At 36.5% G+C, this 25,871-nt stretch overlaps 1 protein-coding gene across 2 annotated transcripts in view; it reads left to right on the forward strand.

Annotated features, from left to right (window-relative positions):
* Positions 1-25,871, forward strand: part of ube4b.L (ubiquitination factor E4B L homeolog) — a 73,317-nt gene that overhangs the window by 32,297 nt on the left and 15,149 nt on the right. For both annotated transcript variants that reach the window (XM_041569135.1, XM_018225629.2), the window contains 7 exons: positions 7,525-7,651; positions 9,227-9,327; positions 10,840-10,954; positions 13,057-13,140; positions 17,354-17,410; positions 19,746-19,862; positions 19,967-20,065. In XM_041569135.1, the coding sequence (XP_041425069.1) occupies positions 7,525-7,651; positions 9,227-9,327; positions 10,840-10,954; positions 13,057-13,140; positions 17,354-17,410; positions 19,746-19,862; positions 19,967-20,065 (700 nt within the window). The remainder of the gene's footprint in view (positions 1-7,524; positions 7,652-9,226; positions 9,328-10,839; positions 10,955-13,056; positions 13,141-17,353; positions 17,411-19,745; positions 19,863-19,966; positions 20,066-25,871) is intronic.

Raw genomic sequence — 25,871 nt, forward strand, 5'->3', positions numbered from 1 at the left:
GGAATGCAGAATATATGGCATGCTTGTGTGTTAAGGTTTGAAAATTACTTTGATCTAAGCTACCATTATGTCTTTAAAATACATTACTTAAGCACAGTGATGGCATTCTGTAATAAGTACAGTCTACAGGTTTATCTTCTAGAATCAAAAGTATTTGTAAAAATGTTTAGTAATTTGTATTACTATTGTGTACTGTGCTGATTTGCCTATATAATCTTTCTTAGTACTCTAATCTTTTCTTAGTACTTGCTACCTCAGTGTTGATTGATAGTTTCTGTGATATAATTAATCTTCTGAGAAATTTGAATTGGACTTAAAGGGTGATTCATCTTTAAGTTAAGTTACATAGTTAAGTTTGGTTAAAAAAAAGCCTATCAAGTTCAACCCCACCAAATGAATCCCAGAGCACATACATACATACATACATACATACATACATACATACATACATACATACATACATACATACATACATACATACATACATACATACATACACGCTCACTCAAACCAACACTTCGCTATAGCCTTGGATAATATTATTGTCCAATAAACCATACAAGTTCTTAAAGGTATTAACAGAATCAGCCATCCCAACATCATTTGGCAAGGCATTCCACAACTGTCCTCACTGTGAAGAACCACCTACATTGCTTAAATGAAACGTCTTTTCCTCTTGTCTAAAGGGGTGGCCTCTGGTGCGGTGATCCATTTTATGCATCAGTATATAATGCCCTCTAATGTAATATATAAAGAGTAATCCTTCCCTTGCAAATGTTTTTTTTCCCCACAGAGAACAACCCCAACCATGACAGTCTGCCATCATAATATAAATCTTCCATCCCTCTAACCAGTTTAGTTTCCACTCTCTCTCTCTGCACCCTATCCAGCTCATTTATATCTCTCTTAAAGGAGAAGGAAAGCTACAGAGGCATTTTATTGCCAATAGATTAGCTGCAATAGTGCAAACTAGAATGCTATATTTATTCTGTAGAATGTTTTACCATACCTGATTAAAAAGCTCTAGAAGCTCTCTGTTTGTTTAGAATAGGAGCTGCAGTATTAATGTGGTGTGACATCACTTCCTGCCTGAGTCTCTCCCTGCTCTGGGCTCAGATTACAGAAGAGAAGGGAGGGGTGGGGGGAGAGGAGCGAACTGAGCATGCTCTTGCTCAGGGCAATGAGGTTTAAGCTGAAGGCAGGAAGTCTGATAAAGAAGCCCATGAGTACACAATAGAAGGAAATAAATGCAGTGTTTCTTTTGACAGGGGACTCAGAGCAACATTACTTTGGGGGTTTACTGGTATATTTAGATGGACCTTTCTGATAAGGCTTAATTAGTTTTAACCTTTCCTTCTCCTTTAAGGACTGGAGCCCAAAACTGCACTGCATACTCCAGATGCGGTCTTACTAGGGACCTTTAAAGAGGCAAAATGATTTTTTCATACCATGCCTTTTTTATGCAAGACAGTACATTATGGTATTTGCTTTAGTAGCAACAGAATGACACTGCCTGCATTAGACAACAACAAAAACCTCTAGTTTCATCTCAATTAAGGAAACGCCCAACACACTACCATGGGAAGGCCCATTTTTCAAAGGTCGAATTTCGAATTCATTTAGATTTTTTTTTTTAAGCCGAATATACTCACAATTTCCACTGGGAGGTTAAGTAAAGATTTGAATGGCTAATGTTCAATAGAATGGTTCCTACCTGAAAATTTGAATCGTATTCAATTTGTACGGATCAATTTACAAATTTTGGAGATTTGTTCTCCTGTTTGCTGCTCAATTATCCCAATATAGTCAAATCACTCTGTGAAGTGGCAACATCCTGCTTGGAACTTAGAGTTCTGCACAATTTAGTATCATCAGCAATAAAACAAACTGTACTTTCAATGCCCACCTCCAGGCCATTTATAAACAAGTTGAAAAGTAAAGAACCAAGGACAGACCCTTGTGGTACTACACTAACAACACCAGTCCTGTTGGAAAATGTTCCATTTACCACCACTCTTTGTAATCTGTCTTTTAGTCAGTTCTCTCTCCAAGTACAAATACTTGTTTAGTATGTTATAGAATGGCTAATTTTTCCTATTTATTTCATACATTTCAACTGGAGAGCTGCTGAATAAAAAGCAAAATAACTCAAAACCAACATATAAATGAAAACCAAATGCAAATTGTCTCTGAATATTAAAATTTAATTTAAAGGTGAACAAACCTTTTAAAACTGACATGTACAGTATCCTTTTCAAGTTTCAAATAGGGCTTTGGGGCATGGAGCAATAGTGTAACTGTAGATGAAGCAGACCATGTGGACATGTGGGATGACCAGGGTGCCCCTAAAAACTTTGTCCACAAATTTAAGCCAATAATGAAGAGCAACTTGTTATACAGAAGGCTTTCTACAAAACGGGGTATAACTCTACTTGTAAGAATAGGCAATAAAATACATTGTCCTTTTAGAATAGATGTTTGTTAGATGTTTGTATAGGCAGCACAGGCCTTATTCATTAATATTCATGTGTTTATGGATCTCTTTTTGCCAGAGGGCATTACAAGTGATCCCTTAAAGCTTTAGGTAGAATGCTTAAGATGCCATCCATTAGCAGTGTGTGTTTAGGAGCAAAGCTGGAGAGGTCTAAAACGGCTGTACCACTGCAGACATAGCTTCAATCTTGAGACACACTTGTGATACCTGGGAGGACAGATACAGTCCATATTTAAGGAAAGAGAGGAATTTGGGATGTACCAAAGTGTTTGAGTGCATTTTTTAAATGAGTACATGAATGATAGGGAATACAGTTTTAAAGGAGACATTTTATATAACCTTCATATTCAGATGTATTGCTCATCCTTCCTCAAAACATGTAATGATGCAGAAAGAAAAATGTTTTTAAAGCATTTAACCTCCTAAAACTGTCATTATATCAGAGCTGCAGAGAGATGTTTACAGGTCAGAAGCTTGACTGAAATGGAGAGTAGGGGTGTCTGTTCATTCTCTCACAGGAACTGGTCACAGCACTGACTGACAGGCTGAACTCTGCAGGATAACCCCTCCCCTCCCACCCTCTGTCCTGTGTGTTCCCAGCCTGCACATAACTTATGCTGCTGCCCGATCATTCAATTATAACAATATACCTTAAAGGAGACCTGTCTCCCTGAAAAAATTATTACAAATCTTATTTTATCATGTTAGTCAAGCACAATAAACTTTAATTACACTATATAAACTATTTGAATATTGTTTCCTTCAGTCTGGGAATTCATAATTATAGCAAGCAGGTAGGAACCATTTTGTGGATACTGTTAAGACAAGCCCTGCATCATCTCAAAATCTTGTTTGTGCACCAGAATGGGGGACCTGATGTCCATCCCCATGCACTTGCTACACAATTATATGGTAACGAGAGAGCGGGAATGTGGAGATTGCAGTGACATCTAGTAAGTGCTGAATGGAAAGTGAAAGTAGTTGCCTGCCCCACCTCTATGCCTAGGGCATAGAGGAGGGGCAGGCAATATTTGATTGACAGCTGAAATTTTTAAATGAGTTTACAACAGCTATGAATGCTTTAATAGAAAAAACTAATTTGGATTTAATGTTTAATTTGAAAAGGACTTCTATTGTACAGCTTTTTATGTCTGGGTGACTGGTCCACTTTATATGTTCAACATAAAGCAATAGATGTGAAGGTTTATACAAACTGTAATAGTTATATTTTCTTTTATTTAAAGTACAACAGTATTCTCCTGTGTTCTATAGCAAATAGGCATCAGTCACAAATGCACATGCCCCGCTGGACATAATATATAGTCCATAATACATTGTTATATGCTATGCAGCTGTCTGCCTCTATTACATTATAAAGGTTATACACACAGTGTACATTAGAATTTACTGTTATGATATTCCATAACAGCAGCTGTAGGTTTGTTTTCCTGCATATTGATATATGATCAGGTTCAGGGAGCTGCAAGGGAATAAATGCAGCTGTTCTGGGACAATTTATGACCAGATGCTGGCAGTTGCAAGGGAAAAATGCAGCTGTTGTGCAACAGGTTATGGTCAGGCACAGGGAGTTGCAAGGGAATAAATGCAGCTGTTCTGCAACAATTTGTGATTAGCTGCAGGGAGTTGCAAGGTAAAATGCCTCTGTTTTGGATCAATTTATGATCAGGTGCAGAACGTTTCAAGGGGAAGTGCAGCTGTTGTGGAACAGTTTATGGTCAGGTGCAGGGAGTTGCAAGGAAATAAATGCAGCTGATGTTCTGGTATTGTACTACATATACCAGATGCAGGGACTTACAAAGGAAAAACGGAAAATATGTTGATTGCTTTTTGTATACAACATAATACTGTGTAGATGATACACATTGCCCCCAGATGCACTTGATAAATGAACTATATTTATGCATTGAATTCATTGAGTATTATATTTTAAAATAATGGTATTGGTTTTAATTTTTGAAGGATTCCATAAGATCTCAAAAACCTAACTTAAAACCTAAAATTATATTATACACTGTTTTTAGGTTCTGAGTACTTGATCGAAAGGCCTGTGCTTTATTATACAAGAGCTGTATGTTTTGTACTTTAGGAATGAGCACATTTTTAATGACCAATTTGCAACACTGAGACATGCTACTTAATACATGTAACTGCTTAAGCATATGTAACAGAATAGGAATACAAGTTCCATTTTGCGGTTCAACACTTGGTTGACTGCCTCTTATAGTTAGAGATACAATCATGTTAAAACGTCATTAAGCCCGATGTATAGCTTTTTCTTTTTAAACGTATGGTATATGTGAACATATCAGTATTTGATCTTCATTCAAACAGTGTATTAACATAAAGGTATGGTATTTTAACCAAAAAAATGTTTGCTATTATTTATTCAACATAAAAATAATTCCCAGAACCGTATGCATCTATTGCCTACTTTCTAAAGGCCTCAGGGAGGTCTTTCAACCTAGGAATGATGTTGCGACACATTTCAACAACAAAGACAAATTAAATGTCTTAGCTTAAATCAGAATCCTATCTAAAATGTTCTAATCACTTTCACCTGATTCAAATTGTAGTTATTTGAAATAGTTACAAATGTAGAGATGTACCGTTTGCACTTACAAAATTTGCATGTACTGTATATTTACCTTTTTGTAGTCCATTCTGTAGTTTCAATGCTGCATGATATTTGGTATATCACCTTCATCAATACATAGTAACATAGTAAGTTAGGTTGAAAAAAGACCCACGTCCATTATGTTCAACCTTTTTAGTCTATATAATACCTGTCTAACTGCTAGTTGATTTAGAGGAAGGCGAAAAACCCCATTTGAAACCTCTCCAATTTGCATTTGTAGTCCCTCCCTTGCTTAAAAACCACCCAAACCCTTCTTAAAGCTATCTAATGTATCCGCCTGTAAGACTAATTCAGAGAGAGAATTCCACATCTTCACAGCTCTCACTGTAAAAAAAACCATATCCGAATATTTAGGTGGAACATCCTTACTTCTAATCAGAATGGGTGACCTTGTGTCAGCTGGAAGGATTTACTGGTAAATAAAGCATTAGAGAGGTCATTATTAGGGATGGGCGAATTTGACCTGTTCCATTTCGCCAAAAATTTGCTGCCAGAGAAATGTCACCGACGCCCATTAAAGTCTTTAATGGGCGTCAAAAAAAAATGTCGCACAGCGGAATTTTTTTTGATGTGCAGCTTTTTATTTTGACGCACAACACCATACAAGTCTATAGGCGTAATTTTTTCGGCAAAACAAGGCGAAAAACTTCACCCATCCCTAGTCATTATTGTAGAAGTGAAGTTCAGATATCTGTATTTTGCCAAAGTAATGAAGTGCCTAGCTACACTTTCCCCTTGTATATTAAGTATGATGACCTGAGAAGGCTACTGTTTGCCCATTACCATTTCTAGAGTATCAAGTTAATGTTGGATGAATGGTAGTACCTTGATTGGTCAGTGCTGGGGTGAGCTATAATTTTTAAAGGAAGGTATTGATTAACAACAAATAACCTATTTTAAATTATATGGAATTAGCATATTTTACATTTCCTTATATTGAATTTAAGATATCTTAAATGAGCCGTACATAGTTTTGTGACCATATGATAACCCATCGAATTGCACCCACTTCACAGATTAAAAGTGTAACTATAATATGATTTCTCTCCCCAAATCAAACAATATCCTCCGGTTAATTATTCTGGTTGTTTAATATACTGCCAACACAGTTCACTTAGAGAGACCATTTATATGTTTACTAATTGTTTTTATACCTATGCTTGTCTAAAATAAGAAGTTGAAAATTGAAATACAGAATGTGATGCAAAATCTGCTATTGTGTAATCCTTTGTGAGTGGCATTTGGTTATTTGCAAAACAAATTAATTACATTTTTTTTAAAAAAAAATTGTATATTTTCCTGTAAACGTGTGATTATTGTAAAGCCTTTATTTATTTATTTTTTCCTTACTATTTTGAAACAAAACAAACTACACCAAACCATTCCCTAATAGAAACGAGACATCAGGTCAAAAGCACAGTTTTGTTAAATGTGCTTGGGTATGCTTATTTGTTTCAGGCATGTTTGGAGGTCATATAGTAAGTAGGTGGTCAAAAAAACGTGCATTAACCTGTTAGTGATGTGTGGTTGTCAGGAGTCTTCATCCACATATTCAGTAATATTCATATGAACCTTACCTCTAGTGCTATCCCCATGAAGTCTTATCTATTTGTGACATTGTTGGAGCTGGTTGGGTACAGGTTAAAAATGGAATGATTAAATGAGTGGGGGAAAAAGCTTCTGAAATTGTTCCATATTGATTTGAACAACAAATGCCTTGCTGCTGTATTTTTGAGTGACAATCACCTAATACATAGGTACACCGACAATTCCTTGTGATCGCCATTCAAGTCAGGAGGATCGATTCTGAGCATTCTGCTACCTGACTATTAATTGTTACTGCCATGTTGGTTACATAGCTTCTTTTCACTAAGGTTAAAGTCATACATTGTTTTTATTCTGATACCAAACAGTCTGTGAGCACGTGGGCTTGATTTTGACTAATTTTGTGGGCCAAAATCTGCCCCAAGTAAGCACAGACAGATGGATGACCTGTCAGTGTCAAAAAGCACTGGAAACAATGTCATAATGACCAAATTATCACTGATAAAAGGTAGCATGCATGTTTTGTTTTTCTGACAATTACCTTTTTGAACACAGGTTTCTCTCTGAGATGCATTTGCTTTTCCATACATACATTTTCACCTTTTTAAAGCTACAAGTAACCTGCTCAAAGAGATCACTTAATAACACTTGCCTTGTAACAAATTGAACTATGCACTAAATCTTAGTATTGTGTGGTTACTAATGTAACTAATTAATATAGTAACACCCTCCTTAATGTGTGTGTTCATATCAAAGAATCTTTAATGTGGCCAAAAAAAACATACTTGCACATTTTATAATATTATTCCATATGTGTTTATTCAATTAGTGCTACAAGCAGTACAGAATCCTGTGCTGATCACTTCACTATTGAAACTTGCAAAGAAACAGAGATGCTCAACTACCTCATTGAATGCTTTGATAGAGTGGGAATCGAAGAGAGGAAAGCACCAAAGGTAATTTAAGAATTTTGGGATTTTCTTGTATGGTTTTTACTGAAGGCACAGATTGGTTTTACATTGTGCCACCTAATTTAATTCAAGAGCCACTCTGATATATCCATACAATGGTATAAAATACAGAAGGCAAGTGTTTAACGGTTACCTTCGATTGCATCAGGAGGTGTTGAAATGCCATTTTGAGTTTCAATGACTGGGAAAGTAAAATATGTTAATGGCGGTAATTCTACAAAAAAAACTCTGAAAAGTTAGTTTCATTTAAAGAGGACTTTACATACATTGATATTTCATATACCGTATATGTATATCTGCAATTTAGACATTGTGTAACAAAGTACTTCTAGTCACTTAATTATTTACAGTTGAACAAACCTTTAAATTAAATAAGGCAATTCCATCACTACAGTTTTATTCATACGATAAAGTTCAAGTGCTTCAGTAAGATCCTGATATATAAATTAACCATGTTTGAAATGGTTAAACATTATGATCAGTGATGCAAATTTTAATAGTGTGTACCTGGATATAAGTCATAATCTATACACCTCATAATTTTTTCTTTTGTATTTTAAAATTTTATCTTTCATACCTTCTTCTTGTTTGTTTATTTCGGGGTGCTGAACCAATGAGGTGAGTTGAGAAACTCGCCTCAAGTGTCAGCACCCCACTGGTTACCAGGGGCAGCAAGCATGCAAAAAGGTGAGCACCTGCGGGGGGGGGGCAGCAGCCGCAGAGGCAGGATCGTCCCTGTGTTTCATATATGTTATTCAACTTATTCTAGATTGTATCTGCATTTATTTGGCTTTTATGTTTTTGAAACAGTTTTTTGGTTATGTTGAAAGATAATATGGGTTCTTCATGATTGCAATTGCAGTGAACAAAGTGCAATTTTGAGTGCAAATTTTTCCCATAATTCCACATTTTCCCATAGAATTCCAGCACGTTTGTGGTGACCGGGGGGATGTGCCTGAGGCAATTTTAGCCATTGTATTAGTGTAGTGTGTACTTAAATACCTGTTGCCATTATTTTCTGGCCTTCAACTTGAGTGACCGCTGCACCCTATTCTTTTAGCCAACTGCGACCATTGACAGGGGGACGTTGTGGGAACCCTGCAGCTATCACCTGGTTTGGAGGTGGCAATAGCTTCAGGGTCATTCTGTGTTAATAGGCTCAACTGAACCTAATTCAGAACAGGAGGCGCTAAGGTCTAAGTGTTGCCAAGTGTAAGTATACTGAAGCGCAAGGAGTACCTTTTGGCACAAGTACCTTTTAATGAATGGGATTTACTGTGCAATAGACTGTGGCGGGAAATTTGCACAACCTCTAGGTCACTATTTCTTGTGAATGGCCCTAAAAGTTATCTGTAAATGTAATTGCTACTCAAAGTAGTGTTTGTTCTACTGTGTTTTCTGCATTTTGTATGTATCAGAAGATAGCTGATTAACAGGATTGTGAAGAGGAATGCAAGGAATAATTAAAATTTGAATTGCCGAAAAATATTTGTATGTGTAGTTCCCTTTTTAATAAAGAATAGGGTATGGTTTATGGCATATATTCTTTTATTTTTCTAGATGTGCACCCAGCCAGATGTGAGTCAACTCCTGAGCAATATTCGATTACAATGTATTTGCCATGCTGCTCTGGTATTACAGGGGGCCCTCACACAGCCAAGGCAAGTAATGATCATTTTGTCCTATTTCTTTTAAGCCAAAAAATGGGCATGAGAATTTTTATGCATGTGGGAGTGTGGGTGGATAGTTAAGGAAGCAGCTTTTTTTTAAACTATTAACTCTTGTGGCTCATCTTTTCAGTAGAGCTTGACTACACTCCTACCTGTGCACATGCTGCCCTTACTTATCCATTAACTGGTTTTCTTTGCCTGCAATCTACACATTGGTAACCCTTGATAATATGGTGGGCATATGTAAGGTGGCAGTATGGCTGTTCCTTTCTAGATTTGCATTGTGGTTAAGGACAGAACTTTTCTCCAATGGTATTTTCAAGATGCTTTAGACAAAAAAATGGTTGGGAAAAAATCCCTTTTCTTTTAACACTTTATAATTGCTAAAAAAAAACGAATAGGAAAAGCTGGAAAATACTTTAATAAACAAGCCAGATCATCAAATGATTTATTTTGTTATACTGGAGAAAAGTCAGCAATCTGGTGAGCTGAGGAAAACGTTAACCTTTGATAGATCTGCTCATATTTTGAAAGGCTTAGCACTTAATGTTCAGACTAAAGTTTTAAGTTTTTGTGAACTAAGGAAAAACATTTGCAATAATCTCATTCAGCACAAGTTTCCACATGTTCTAGAAAGGAATTGAAAATCTAATGAAAATAAATGCATGTTTAGCAGAGATATTATACGTGTATATATTTACTATATTTACACTAGTAAGACACTCAAATTATTTGCTTTCAACATACATGAATGATTGACATACAGACAAATATAGACAAATACAGACTTGGAACAAGCAAGGACAAATTTAATGTGGAAACTGGCCAGATCCCTGTTTATTTTAGTAGTTTCTATATCATTTTTGAATCTCTCAAAGCTATGCTTTTGGTAATTGCAACTCAGACTTGCTTTTCAATCACTATCCTCCAGTCGTGCAGTTACATTCAGGTGATCGTGTTTTTTGTTTTAACTTAACAGGTAAGCATTCTTCTCACTCAAATAACTGATTCCAGTTCAAACAAAATCTAACAAAATAACTGCCTTTTGCACAAATCCTGCATGTAGAGAGACAGGATGTCTGGTGATTTTAATAGAGTGAGCTCTAATACATCATCAAGGCAAAAGGAGCCCCCCCCTATAAGATATATTGTATCTGACTGTCAATGAATAACTGACACCCAGCTGTTGCATGAACACAGAATGAAGAGAAATTGATGCTGAGAGAGGAATAGTGAATATTAACGTGATTGTTTCAGAAAATGTACAGAATGTTTGATTGTATTTAGAAAGTTTCTTATTCTAGTTTATTGAATCTTAAATAAAATTGTCATTTTCGCAATAGTTCCCCTTTAATCTGTTTGACATAGTCAAAAAGCAATCTGAAGCAAAAAATATTTGCATTGGCACACATTAGTTCTAATATATGGTATGGTAAAGTTTTCAATATTTTATATTAGTTTTGTTGTATCCTTCTTCAGCTATATATGTCTATTTTGGTGTAGGTCGTTGCAGCAGCCATCTTTGGTGGTACCATATATGTTGTGCAGAAACCTGCCTTTTGGGTTTATTCAAGAGCTAGTAAGGACTACATACCAAGATGAAGAAGTGTTTAAGCATGTAAGTTTAACTACATACTGTGAATTCGTTCAATAAAATATTAGGAAATTCTAAATGTGTTTTGGAGGAATGGTTGGCTCAAAAGTAACACGAATGTCCCTAGAGGATTCTTTTCATTTCTACTTTCCCCTTCTCCTAATTTGTTTGCAATTTGGAAATTTGAAAACCATTGAAAATAAAGTAGAAAAAAAGTAACCTGAAAGTACAGTTACGTGGCAATTTACATGGTAAATACCTATTTTCACAGTTTGTTAGAATAGACATAATCTAACATTAGCTGGGTTCAGCCCAATCTTGCTGCCACTTTTTTCCAAGTTTTTTTTTTCAATTTTGTTTAATAAACAAGGGGCAATAACATAAGGAATAGAAAAGAAATGGTGTTAAATTTTTTTAGACAGCCTCTCACTGAATAAGTCAATTTCTGACTCAAAGGGGAGTCATTTACCAATCTTGCTTCAAATTGTAGGGGGTTCAAGGGACTTTAAATGCATTAAAGTAACCAAAAATCTGACCATATGGACCATGTCAACGAATTGATGTGGGTGTCTCCTTGACAATTTTTGAACCAGTCTGTATCTGGCCCATTTTCGAGTTGCTGTGTAGAAAAAGAACTTAAAACACTTTCTTTTATTGGTGTTACTGTTCCTTCAAAATTACTTTTTTTTACATAGTACATAACTGTAAGTAGCACAACCAGGAATATGTTATAGTAAGTTATAAGGCAGCTATTAGTCCTAACAGTCTGAGTTCCGTGGAACAGTTTCTGAGATTTCTGAAAGGCCTGTATAACTGTATTCATAGTTGGTGTGTAGACAGATTAAAAGGAGTTCCCTTGATAGGAAAGACTGGACTGGACAGGACTCCTAAGAAAGCCAAAAGACCAAAGGCAGATTATCTACTTTTGGGGTCAACCAACAGATTTGGCAGAGCACCCTGAAATTTAACCATGGATGTTCCCCTGCCCACAAAAATCACCTAATCCACTAACACAAACCATTGTGCCCCTGGGGAGACGAGTGCAATGCAAAACATATAGAAACTTATGTTCAAAATTATTTTTTCCCCGTTAACTCTACCAGGCAAGGAACGAGGGAGATTTTGCCAAATTGAAATGTTAGTGTTTAACACCAGCACCACAGGGTTTACAACTCTCTCAAGAGTAATGCCATCAAGATAACCTTGTGCTCACTAAACTCCTAGCCTGTGGTTGAGCATAAAGTGCCTGTATCCATCTGCTAAATCTGGAGCCAAATCTACATCAGGACAAAACTTACCATAGATACTTCCAATGAACTGTATTAAAAGCTTTTGCAGTGTCTAAGGACACCACAATTCTACTTCGCAAATTATCAAATTGGGACACCTGGTTGATAGACTGGCACCATATTTTAATCTGCAGCCTTGAAGGACATAAAGTCCATCTGGTATGGTTGACCTAGCTCAGGTATACTGTAGCTAGCATATGGAAAATTATTCACATTAGAATTTAGTGATATAGGATAGTAGGACTCACAGTGATCTGGGGGTTTACCTGCCATAAGAATTATTGCAACATGCGTTTAATAAGACTTTTTATTTAGAATTATTAGTTGTTGTAAATAAGTGTAAACATTGTAAAGGCTATACATATGTATTTATGCATTTTTATTTGTTTTAACAAGGTAACAGACTGGGGGGTGAATAAAATACAGCCAAATGTTTGGTCTCTTTGTTCCATTTCCAATAAAAAGCTGATCAGTTCTGCCCAAAATGTAAAAACCAAATGAATAATATTTTTAGGGTAATTGCACAGGGGGTGATTCTACATATTCAGTCCATAGAACTGACCCACATTCATTCCTTTTCCTGTAATAACCTGCACCTGCTGGTCAAGTGCTTACTGCTGAAAAATACAGATATGAAAATATGCTTGACCTTTGAATACACACACAATGGGTATGATTTTTATCATATTGACGCCTGGCTAAAGTATAGAATTGCCTGGTGTTTGGATGGCATAACACACAGGATTGTCTCATGTGCCAATTACTATTAAGCCGCCCTTTTTTTGTGTGTAACCATTTCTTTATGGAAGACTAATGGTTTATTTCCTTTCCATGCAGATCTTTGTTCCCATTCTTCAAGGCTTATCTCAAGCAGCTAGAGAGTGTTCTCTGGACAGTGATAACTTTAAATACCCTTTATTGGTAAGTTTATTTTCTATTCCTGTTAGAAGTAATGAGGAATGCTCTATTCCACATACAGGTTGGGAAAATTACTTGTATTTTTTAGCACCATTTTGTATTTCAGATTATAAAAAAATCCCAAAAATACAATACAGTTAGGGGATCAATGAATTGGATACCCGCTGCCCAAAAAAGCCCCAAAACATGGCAATGCCTTTTTCTTACTCTTATGCAAAGAAGCAATTTTGTTTCCAATCTGCAAGGCACCCTCTAGTTATATGAACTGGTAAACTGATACCATGAACTGGTGTCCCTATTTACTGAAATCTGCGCGAGCCTGGTTGAATATATTAGGGGCAAAAATTTATACCTAATTTCCCCTGGGTCTCTCCTGGTAATAGTTGCCTGGTGTTGGCTGGAGGGGTCGGCGCCTCTCCCAGCAATATCTGTAGAAAAGATTAGCCAAACAGCACAGGCTGGTGTAGCGGGGAATATATTAGGGAGCACTGCACCACCACCTCGCCTCAGGTCCTTGCGATCTTGGCCGCTGCTCATGGCATTGCACATGAGCAATAGATCAAACTCGGAACTTAGAAACTGAAAGCCAATGTCTTTGCTTTGTTGTTGTGCATGCACACAACCCAGAGCATGAACGAGGGTTGCAAAAGCTAGATGGTGGTGTGTAGTTCCTTCAATAGTGCCCTGGGCTAAGGTTAGCAAAGGAGTGCCTAAAAAATTACCTTTTCCTTTTAACAACGTAATATATACAGGTATAGGGAATAGTTATTCCTTCTCATTCTATTCGTTCTGTGAGCATATAATTTTAAACTTACAGGTAGTTTAAAAACTCCTTGTCGCATAAACTTTGTATTATTACATGTCAAACAACTGTTTAATGAGACCTACCTCAGTATAGACATTGCTGTCTTGCTTCAAAAAATCCTCACGCCTACATATTTGCACTCTTTTGGAAATAATGAGAAACATATAGTTCCTGTAACTCAAAATGAGTTTTGAAATGATCTATCTCATCTTTTTGTGGTTGCTTTTTAAACCGCTACTAAAAATATTTTATGAAAAGAACATGCAGTAGTTGAGGCTTTAAAGGAGAACTAACGCCTAAATTAATATGGATAAATATGCCATGTTTTATATAATTAACTTATTGCTCCAGCCTAAAGTTTCAGATTTTTAGTAGCAACAATGATCCAGAAGTCTACGACACTTCCATGCTCTGTGGGCTCTGAGCAGATGTTGAGAAGCTGAGGTTGGCCTGAAATATAAGCTAATGCTACAGGGCTGATTATTGGTTTCTGAGCTGCCATGTAGTAATTATCTGTATAAATTACTAATCAGCCTTATATAGTAACATTTGTATTCTATGTTTTCTGTATATTTTGAGTCGGTCCCTAAGCTTAGAAACTGACCGCAGTACAGAGCAGCAGAAAAGAAGATGGGGAGCTACTTCTAAAGGGATGTGGTTGCCTTGGGCTGCTACAGAAGCCCAAAACATAATGTGCAACATTTCTAGCCTACTTCTTTAGTTAAAGGACCAGTAGCATCTACAAAAAATTTTTTAAAACTTCGTTAGTATACAACGAAAAATAAACACCAAGACAAATTAAAATTTTAAATTGCAAAGCCTTTATTAAGAGATAACTTACTGAAACTCCACTTCCTGTCCTCTTCAGAAAAGGCGGTGCTCGATTTCTCTTCCCTGGCTGGATTCTGCATTGAACAGAGAAGAGGATGGATCGTGACAGGCCCGCTTCTCTTCTGCAAATAAATCCAGCATTGGCAGTAAGAGCGATACATGGAAAGTGTATTTTCTATGCCACTATATCGCTACGTGCTGTCTTTTGTGTATAAATCCCCAAAGGCTCCATTACTAACACGAACACTGGCACATATGGGCAGGCGCCATTACAGAAGCACACGGGAGAATCGTGTGGGTGTCAGGATGGAGACGCGGGCGTGATGGCAGATCTCAATACCGGCACGGAAGCTCCCATACACACGTGCCGAGGGGGCTTTGCGCGACAACGCATTATCCTAAAAGTCAGGTGTCACGCGCTCAAGCAACTCCCGAATTTCACGGAGCTACCCAGCCCCACTCTTCAACGCAGACTCGCTCAGTTCCGCGGAGATGCAAGGAACCTCTCCCCTTCCCCAGGGGACCCGTACAGCCAGCACGAACCCCATTACAAAAAAAACCCTACTACATGAAAAGGGAGCAACGGAACTGAGCGATTCTGCATTGAAGAGATGGCGCCTGTCCGTGTGTGCCAGAGTTAGTAATGGAGCCTTTGGGGATTTATACACAAAATACAGGTTGTAGCGATATAGTGGCAAAGAGCCCAGCATTGGCCATCATATCTGGCATAGAAAATACTTTTTCCATGTATCGCTGTTACTACTGTGAGGATTATTTGCAGAAGAACAGCGGCCACGTTACGCTCCATCCTCTTCTCTCTTCAATGCAGAATCCAGCCAGGGAGGAGAAATCAAGCACCACAGGATGGATGGTTGCCCTATAGCCTTTTCTGAAGAGGACAGGTAGTGGAGTTTCAGTAAATTATTTCAATCTAAAAGTTTTATTTGTCTTGATGTTTATTTTTCGTTGTATACTAACGAATTTCTAAAACAATTATTTTGATGTTACTGGTCCTTTCAGCTTTAGTTCTCCTTTAAACAATCTGCCTCCTCAAGTTCAATTTCTTGCTTAAGGGGGTGGTTTACCTTTATTACAGTTTTGTCTTTACTACTGTTTGCCACAAACTGGAGACAATTTCTTTTTAAGTAAATATTCCTAACTCCAAAATGTTGCTTTCACCATTTCCAGAATAAAAAATGTGCTATAGGTATCCCTAAGAAAGGCATTGCATCTGCTGCACAGAAAGCTTCGAATTTCAGGAAGGTTATCTCCCATAGAGCCAACACCTATACAAGCTTGAGCTCATCAAGTGGCAATAAACAATGTCAATCAAAAAGTGCTGCATCTTTCATACTGAGAAAAAAAATCAGTTAAAGAAGAACTAAACACTTAAAATGAATATGGGCTAAAAATGCCATATTTTATTTACTGAATTTATTGTACCAGCCTAAAGTTGTAGAAGCTAAGCTTAGTGTTCGTTGCAAATTATGAAGCAGACAATTAGGTTGACCTGTTATATAAACTACAGGGCTAATTATTAAATTCTGATGCTAGTTACACTGGTTTCTGTGCTGCCATGTAGTCATTATTTGTATTAATTAATAACCCACTTATATTGTAAAAGTTGTATTCTATGTGTACTGTATATTTTGAATTGCTCCCTAAGCTGGGTAACTGACAGATGAGGAGCTACTGGGGCATATTTGGTGGCACAGATCTTTACTGCCATAGGGCTGTGGTTGCCTTGGGCTGGTACTTGAGCCAAAACATAATGTACAACATTTATAGCCTACTTATTTAGTTAAGCTTTAGTTCTCCTTTAAGGAAAGAAATATCTAGTGTTGCAGTATTTTGTTTGCCATGGTAGTTGCTGCTTCTTCATTTAAGCAAGGTATTATGTAACAGAATTCCACAAATTCCTTGCCTCTTTTTTCTTCTATTCTTTAAAAAGCTATACCAATTGAATTTCAACAGTATTGCTAATTCAGGCTGCTTTTTCATATTTTACTATGTGCTTTATATCAGATTTTACAAGAGTTAAAATACTATCTGTTCCTGTTTGTTGTTTTTTTTTTCCTATTGATTTGACAGTATGTCATGCAACCATTCTCAAGCAACACTGATAACATATTTCTTGTCCAGTTTCAGTAGCTTATGCTTACTCTTAGTGATCCTTCTTCTTAAATTTTATAAATTAACATATAAGTATACTGCCATCTTATAGGTGGCTTACAGGTCCAACATTCCTATGTTCATGACAAAGGTTTTTGTGATCACTGTGGTTCCCTGTCTTATTCATAACCAATGTTTTTCTCAGTCTATGCAGACCACTATCTTTGGATCACTTGAAAGTGAAAACTCTTATAGCAGATGTTTGGAAAGCTGATTTCTTTATTACCATTTAATACTACCTTTCAGTCTGAAGTATCTGCCATATGATCTTTAAATGCTATGTGCCATGCCAAATGTTTTTATTATCCAACCTAACACCATCCCCACTGGGTCAATCCATTGCTATTTGCCTAGGGGTATTCAACTTTTGTTTAAAGCACCATGTAATTATTCGTGTTTATATTTTAGGCATTGGGTGAGCTTTGTGAAATTAAGTTTGGGAAGACTCATCCGGTCTGCTGTTTGGTAAGTAACTACAACCTTTCAAATTTTACCAGTTTATTCTTTTTAAAGAGTAACAGTAAAGATTTATTTTCCCAAATTGTATTTTTCAATTTCTTCAGAGTTTCTAAGATAGGCTTAAATGTATCTCTGTGGATTGCGTTACCAATTTTTTTTTAGCATGCATGAAACTTTCTGAATAGCCTTGAAGTCTACAAATACTCATCTTTAGCCACTCCTCTCAAAGTGCCTCCAGTGGTGTTTCATAATTTCTGCAACAAGTTTAAATTAACATTTTAATTTAAACATCCATAAACAAACTCTTCATCCATACTTCTCTGCTATAGCCTATTTACACTCTAATTTGTCCTTGTCTACTCACTCAATGTGTTCATGTGACATGTTTTTATTAAGTTTCATAACAGGATTTCTTCTGCATTCCATGAAGCTTTCTTTTAAATGGGCTCAATATATGCGAGTTCTGAACTGTGAATCCATTTACATCTCTGCATAGATCATTAAAACAAGGTTCCTAACTGAGATGTGTTCAAAAGCAGTTGCTGTTATGTGCAGTTATAAAACTGTTATTACACGTTTTCATCTACAGATGCGGCTAGTTGCACTTTATCTAAATTATGTCAGTATGATTATTTGCAAATAAATTAGAATAACTTAAAGCTTTATGTCTGACTGGCTTTCCTTTTTAGACATTATGCCAATACTTCACCTTTTGGTCTAGTGTCTTGTGAGCATCCCTTGGCTAATAGGGCCCATGCTGAAGGATATTTACTATTAAGGGTATTGGCATGAATTGCTAAAGGCAGCCATACAAAGAATGATGATCAGTATACAATTGAATGATCACATGATGCAGTATATGACCCTTATTGTTTCATTGGAGTAAAAGTTGAAGAGTTCTGCAATCTAACTCCCTGTTGAATCTGTCATAAAAAGTATGTTTCTCATACCTTCTTGATTTTTTATATATCCTCTTTATAAACTTTACTGCTGCTCCTTTCACTTAGGGGTTTTATCCAATATTCACAATACTTGAATGAGGAGATGCAGTTAAAGGGGGAAAGAGCGTGGTAGAGTCAATAAGAATGATGTTGTTCTAAGGGCTATTGCTCTTGGAATTTTATAGACCATAATTTACTAGGATGTGTGTGTATGTATATCTATATTTATTTATATAATTTTCTTTACTGTTCAAGCTAAGCTAATCCATAGCGACTTAAGCGACTTGATTAAAGGGGAGTTCATAAACAGTGTATTTTTGCTGGCAGAAGAAAGCCTGAAACCACTCATGCTGTATCCTATTGTAAATTGAAAATTCCTGACACAACAAGCACAGACTGTTCTTGCCCCAAGCAACATCCATTAGAGAATTTTAATGGCCACCTGTACTAGCCGTTTTCATACTGGGCATTTTGTCCGCCGAGGTCAGCACTAAATTACCCCGGTTACCACGGCTTTTAGTCACTTTTGTGGTAGCTGCAGATCTATATTACTGTGTTATGCTACTGGATTAGCTAGTACAAAAAATGCTTGCTGTCCATATTTTTAATTAATACCTGAATAAACCATATGTTTTGAATCCAACAGAGATTTTCTTTACTGAGGTAAATCTACTTTCAGATCAAATACATCTAATGTTGTCTGTATCCTCTCTAAAAGTAAATATTTAATATCTTGTAATATTTGCATCACAATCAAAATATTTACTTATTGCATAAAATGTTTATAAAGACGTGCATATAGACACAGATAACCCAGTTTTATTTATAGTTTGTCAGAGCCTGAATCATTTACTTTTCTATATGAGGCTGAACTTGCCACTTTAAATAGTAATCCGCAGATTTAGTAACAATAAGAGTAGTGATTTTGTTAAAAAGCATGACACGATCAGACACAACAGCCTGAGTGAGTCCCAATTTTGTTGAAGATCCTAATTGTTACTAAAATTCTAAAGGTCCCAGAGAATGAATTATATGTAAAAGATTTCTGAACAGGAACTTTCCTTTGTAGTATAAAGCTATAAGCAACAAAAGGAAAAACAAAACAAAAACTGCCTAAAATTCAAACAGAAAAGCTAACCAGTGTCCAGATGATGTTGGCATTAACCTAATCATTGGCCTGTGGCACAAAATGTTATTTTTTTTCCAGCAGCCATTGCCCACATACAAGAAAAGAGCATTACATCTCAAACTGTTTTGGATATTCTAATCAAATATGATTTGTTTGTCATGTGAATCAGATACCCTGCTATTGTAACAAATTAAACTGAAAAGTCTTGCTACAAGTACCGAAAAATACACAGCTTTATTAAATTCAGCCAGAGTTCTGTTGTCTATTCCAGATAACCTCTTTGCCCTTATGGTTGCCGAAACCACTGAGCCCTGCAAGTGGACGTGAACTTCAACGACTTTCTTTCCTTGGCTCATATTTTAGTCTCTCTGTCTTTGCTGAAGATGATGTAAGTATTTTTGTGCTGTGTAAAGGCAATAACTTATTGGAAAACACATGATGTTAGAAAGCACATGATGATAATTGTTAATCTCTTTTCCCCTCACCACTCAGAATAAAGTAGTTGAAAAATATTTTTCTGGACCAACTATAACTTTGGAAAATACACGAGTAGTCAGCCAATCTTTGCAACATTACTTGGAGTCTGCAAGAGTAAGTATCCATTATAAACACAATTACAGCGTTAATAATAAAATAAAGCCTATTTCTTAAAGGAGAAACAAACCCTTTACCAACCCCCCCCCCACATAGACTCCCTCCTCCCCCCCCTCGGGAAATACCCCTAACTTTTTACTTACCCTTCGGTGCAGAGTCACAGCATTGGAGTTCACCACAGCCATCTTCCGGGTCTTCGTAAAGCTGAGACAGAGACCAGTGAGGCGGCGCATGCGCAGTAGGAGCAATTTACCTGTTTGCAACAACTGCACATGTGCCGAAATGGACAAAAAATTGCCGAAGCGCCGGAGGAAGACACAAAGACCCGGAAGATGGCTGCGGTGAACTCCGATTCTTTGACTCTCCATCAAGGGGTAAGTAAAAAGTTAGGGCCATTTCCCCGGGGGGTGGGGGAGGCAGCTAAGCTGGGGGGAAGTGGGATCTCGTATGTAAAGCATTCTTATTGTTTACACAAAATGCCCAGTTTTCATACGTGTCCATTTACACAATAGTTTTAGTATTTTTGGACATTCTGTTGCCTGCTAAGGGTGTAATTTTTCTTTTGACTACAACTGACCAGAGTGCCATAGTAAAGGTTTTCGGACATGTACCATTTATGCAATGCTAAGAACATGGCAACACATTACAAGTGAGTTTGTAAAAGTGTTATCAACTAGAGCAGTTTCAAACTTTTACTTCTAGAAATTCTTTGTAAACTTGCTCAGGAGTATACCTACTGAATAGTTAGCCAGCTTTGCAAGAGCAGAAAGTTGGGTCACATTTTTTTTTTTCTTGGGATAGTTATGACCAGCTGATAGGAGAAGAAATCTGCATTATGTGGATTGGAAGATCTTTCATGCATTATCACTCCATCTTTCATACTCTAGGATCTAGGGGATTTTTCACAAGATACCTGGCAAAAAAATTCACAGTTGTGTTTTCAGGCCAGAATCCGGAAACCGTGGAGACCATTTTGATACCACCGTTTGATAACTGCTTTTGATACCTACTGACTTTCCTTTGAAGCAGGCCTCTTATATATATATATATATATATATATATTGTTTCTTACAAGTAGTCTTGTGGTTTTCTTTATGTCACGAGTCGGAGGTCTGCAGCTGAGCGGAGCATAAAGTTGTCATAATTTCAAATCATTTCATTTTGTTAACTAGTGCAACTGATTTTATAATTTACTTTATTGATATTTAATTCTTGAAGGCTCCGATTATTTGTCAACACACTTACAGAACCTTGCAAAATTCTAATGCATTGTTTGGTAAAGGGGTTTGAAAAGCCAGTGGCTATCTTTATATAAACATTGTTGATACTCTTAAACTGTGATCCTGACTGCTGATCAGGCAAAAAAAAAAGCATTGGTTTTAGTAGTTTTATTGCATTCTGCCTTCTTCTTTATTTGTTTTTGCCCATGGAAATTTGTCTGCTAAATATATCCATTTGGTCTTTGTGTGCCGCATAGATTGGTAAAGCTATGCAAATTGGCATCAAAGTGTTCAGTAGATCCATGGTGTTCATATTTAGAATGTCTTATGCTGATTTTCTTTTTTTCAGAAATGTTATAAAAAGTCTCTACATTCAGTATAGCTTTGCAGCTTGGTACTTTGTTGTAGAAAGATTAATTTACTCATCTTAGATTTGTCAGAATGTGTTGTCCAAAAATATATGGTTTTCTAGGGTCTACGTACTCTTATGGGAGTCTTATGGTACATAATATACACCGGTTGCTTATATTGCAGCAGCCAGAAAGTGTCAGCCGTGAAAATATTTATGCACTGTTTGCATTTGGATGCCTCTATACGCCGAATAGTTTTGTAAATCTATGCATATTGGCCGTCAAACTGTTCAGTGGACCCCTAGGGGCACATTTACTTAGTTCGAGTGAAGGAATAGAATAAAAAAAACTTCGAATTTCACTTGATTTTTTTGGCTACTTCGACCATCGAATTGGCTACTTCGACCTTCGACTACGTCTTCGAATGATTCGAACTAAAATCGTTTGACTATTCGACCATTCGAATAAGTACTGTCTCTTTAAAAAAAACTTTGACCCCCCTACTTCGCAAGTAAAACCTACCGAGGTGCAATGTTAGACTATGGGGAAGGTACCCATAGGCTTTCTAAGCTTTTTTTGGTCGTAGAAAATCGTTCGATCGATGGATTAAAATCCTTTGAATGGTTCGATTTGAAGGATTTAATTGTTCGATCTAACTAATTGCGGTAAATCCTTCGACTTCGATATTCGAAGTCGAAGGATTTACCTTCGGCAGTCGAATATCGAGGGTTAATTAACCATCAATATTTCACCCTATGTAAATCTACCCCCTAGTGTTCATATTTAGGATGTTTTCTTTTGGTATGCAACTTCATTTTGGGGTCTATAAACACCAGATACTTACTCATTTTAGATTCATCAGAATGTGTTCAGTGGTCCCCTGTCATTCATATTTAGGATGTTTTTTCTTGGTACCTAATGCTATGTGGGAGATACACAATTGCAAAGTGAAATTTTGAAGTGATTTTTCATACCATATCATTTTTACCACTGAACTCAGTAAAGTGTTGATATTTGGTAAATAGCAATAGAAAGACATGATTACCCATTTTGGATTAAAAAAAATGTATACTTTTCAAAAATATATGGTTTCCTAGGGTAAACCTACTGTTCCCGTATTTATTGGCTTTGGAATCCAAAGTATGCCATATTCTACTGTAGTACTCTGAAATGTGGTAATTTACTGCTGGGAGTTTTTGTTATATAGAAGTCAGAAATCTCTATTAAACTATACATATCTGGTATTGGCACATTCGAGACACTTAAAGTGGACCTGTCACCCAGACACACAAATCTTTATAATAAAAGTCCTTTTCAAATTAAACATGAAAGGAATAGTTCAGTGTGAAAATAAAAACTGGTTAAATAGATAGGCTGTGCAAAATAAAAAATGTTTTTAATATAGTTAGCCAAAAATGTAATATATAAAGGCTGGTGTGAACAGATGTCTAATAAAACAGCCAGAATCCAACTTCCTGCTTTTCAGCTCTATAACTTTTATAGTCAGCGACTTGAAGGGGGGCCACATGGTACATTTCTGTTCAGTGAGTTTGTAATTGATCCTCAGCATTCAGCTCAGATTCAAAAGCAACAGATATGACCCATGTGGCCCCTCCCCTCAAGTCTCTGATTGGTTACTGCCGGGTAACCAGTCAGTGTAAACCAAGAGAGCTGAAAAGTAGTGTTCTAACTGACATGTTATACATCAAATCACTCCAGCCTTTATACATTACATTTTTGGCTAACTAACTATATTAGAAACATTTTTTATTTTGCACAGCTAATCTAATTACCCTGTTTTTATTTTTAAATCTCTTTATTTATGATTGTTTTTCAATAAAAAAAAAGCAAATAAATCAAAAAACAAAAATAGATCAAAAGAAAAACCAAAAAGTACAGAATGTATAACTGTGACCTGTATAGTGGTTAGCAAATATACCTTTTTCACATATAGGATAATAAATCACAGACATTGCAAAGTACTTCCTAATACCAAATTCTATTTTTTATTAAAGCATTCATAGCTGTTTTAAGCTCATTTAAAAATCTCAGCCTTGGGCATAGAGGCAGGACAGAAAATTACTTCAACTTTCCATTCAGCACTTCCTAGATGTCCCTGCTCTCCACATAATCCCCCGTTCTCTTTACCATTTAAATGTGTAGCCAGGGCATGGGGATGGACATCGGGTCCCCCATTCTGGTGCATAAACAAGATTCTGAGATGATGCAAGGCTTGCCTTAATAACAGTGTGCACAAAATGGCTGCTGCCTGCTTGCTATAATTTTGAAATCCCAGACTGAAGGAAGCAACATTCAAATAATTTATATAGTGTAATTAAAGTTCATTTTGCTTGACTAATGTGATAAAATAGGATTTTGAATAATTTTTTTGGGTGACAGGTCCCCTTTAAGGCTTTCTGAATCAGTTGAATGTTGTGCATAAAATAAAATATTTTTCTGGTATAAATTCCTATGTGAAAATGGCAATCTTTTTATTTTTGGTATTTAGAGCTCTAAATCTTGTACCAGAAGTGGAAATACTTAAAATCTCAGGCAGATTTAGAAACCTTGGGTTCTCCTGAAAAAAAAACCAATGTATAGTTTTCCTAGGTAAACGAAAAATACCCCCCAGGAAATGCCCCTAAAATGTTCAAAAACCGTCTGGCATGGAGTGCAAATGGATTGTGAAATACTGCTAGCACTTAAAGGGTTAACTCTGATTTTATTGTTTTAGGCATGTATTATTGTCTGAAGTTTATTTTTTTTCTGGAGGAAGGTAATGAATATGTATTTTCCAAAGGACCATTAAGTATTTTATAGTGCTTTATATAGCACCTACTATATACCCAGAGCTTTAAGAGCAGTCCTGGCCATCTCTGGTATTGCCCAAGGTAATCTGTGTAGGCACAGGGATGCTATTTGCAGATAATGTTTTGGTCAGGATTGAATGCAGGATTCTAGTTTCAATGGTGTTGCAGTGGCAGCACTAACAAACACAATAGCACATGGCTTTGTTTAGACAAAAGCTCAAAATGGCTGAAAACTGCAGAGCAGATATCAGACACATTGCAATTAAAATAACTTATGTTTCAAGGGACACATTTAGCATGTACACATTGTACATACATACAATTAGTATGAACACTTTGAAAGAACAAAGGTAGTGGAAGTTAAAGGGATACTGTTATGGGAAAAAAACATTTTTTCAAAATGAATCAGTTAATAGTGCTGCTCCAGCAGAATTCCGCACTGAAATCCATTTCTCAAAAGAGCAAACAGATTTTTTTATATTCAATTTTGAAATCTGACATGGGGCTAGACATATTGTCAATTTCCCAGCTGCCCCAAGTCATGTGACTTGTGCTCTGATAAACTTCAATCACTCTTTACTGCTGTACTGCAAGTTGGAGTGATATCACCACCTCCCTTTTCCTCCCCAGCAGCCAAACAAAAGAACAATGGAAAGGTAACCAGATAGCAGCTCCCTAACACAAGATAACAGCTGCCTGGTAGATCTAAGAACAACACTCCATAGTAAAAGCCCATGTCTCACTGAGACACATTCAGTTACATTGAGAAGGAAAAACAGCAGCCTGCCAGAAAGCATTTCTCTCCTAAAGTGCAGTCACAAGTCACATGACATGGGGCAGCTGGGAAATTGACAAAATGTCTAGCCCCATGTCAGATTTCAAGAATTCTGCTGGAGTAGCACTATTAACTGATGCGTTTTGAAAAAAACATGTTTTCCGATGACTGGATCCCCTTAAAAGGTTGAAATTAAAGCTAAAAAATGTTTTTAAACTCTTTTTATTGAATTTTGGTAAGCTTTTTTTTTTCCTCTCCAAAAGGTGGAAAAATAATCATTGGAGTCTATGGGTGCTGTTAGGTATTCCATTCTCCTAATAAAGTGTACTCTCCAGAAAGTCTGCTTCTGATGGGGGTACAAACAAAAAAACACAGGATGATGTGCTATTTTTAAAAAAAGAATTTAAACATTTTTAGAGATTCGTGAAAAAAATAGAAATCTGAATGTTAGTAAATTGGCCCCTTAGACTTTAAATAAGGGGTTTTTTTTCCTCCAAAATGGATTAATGCAGTTTAGTTAGGATCAAGCAATAGGTACTGTGTTATAATTACTGAGAAAATGTAAATAGTTTAACAGTTAGAGTACAAGTAGAGAGAGAGAAAACCTAGGTCTGCAGAATATCAGTGAACACGGAATTTTCAAGAAAT

The sequence above is a fragment of the Xenopus laevis genome, chromosome 7L, assembly GCF_017654675.1.
Source record: "Xenopus laevis strain J_2021 chromosome 7L, Xenopus_laevis_v10.1, whole genome shotgun sequence".
Taxonomy (NCBI): Eukaryota; Metazoa; Chordata; class Amphibia; order Anura; family Pipidae; genus Xenopus; species Xenopus laevis.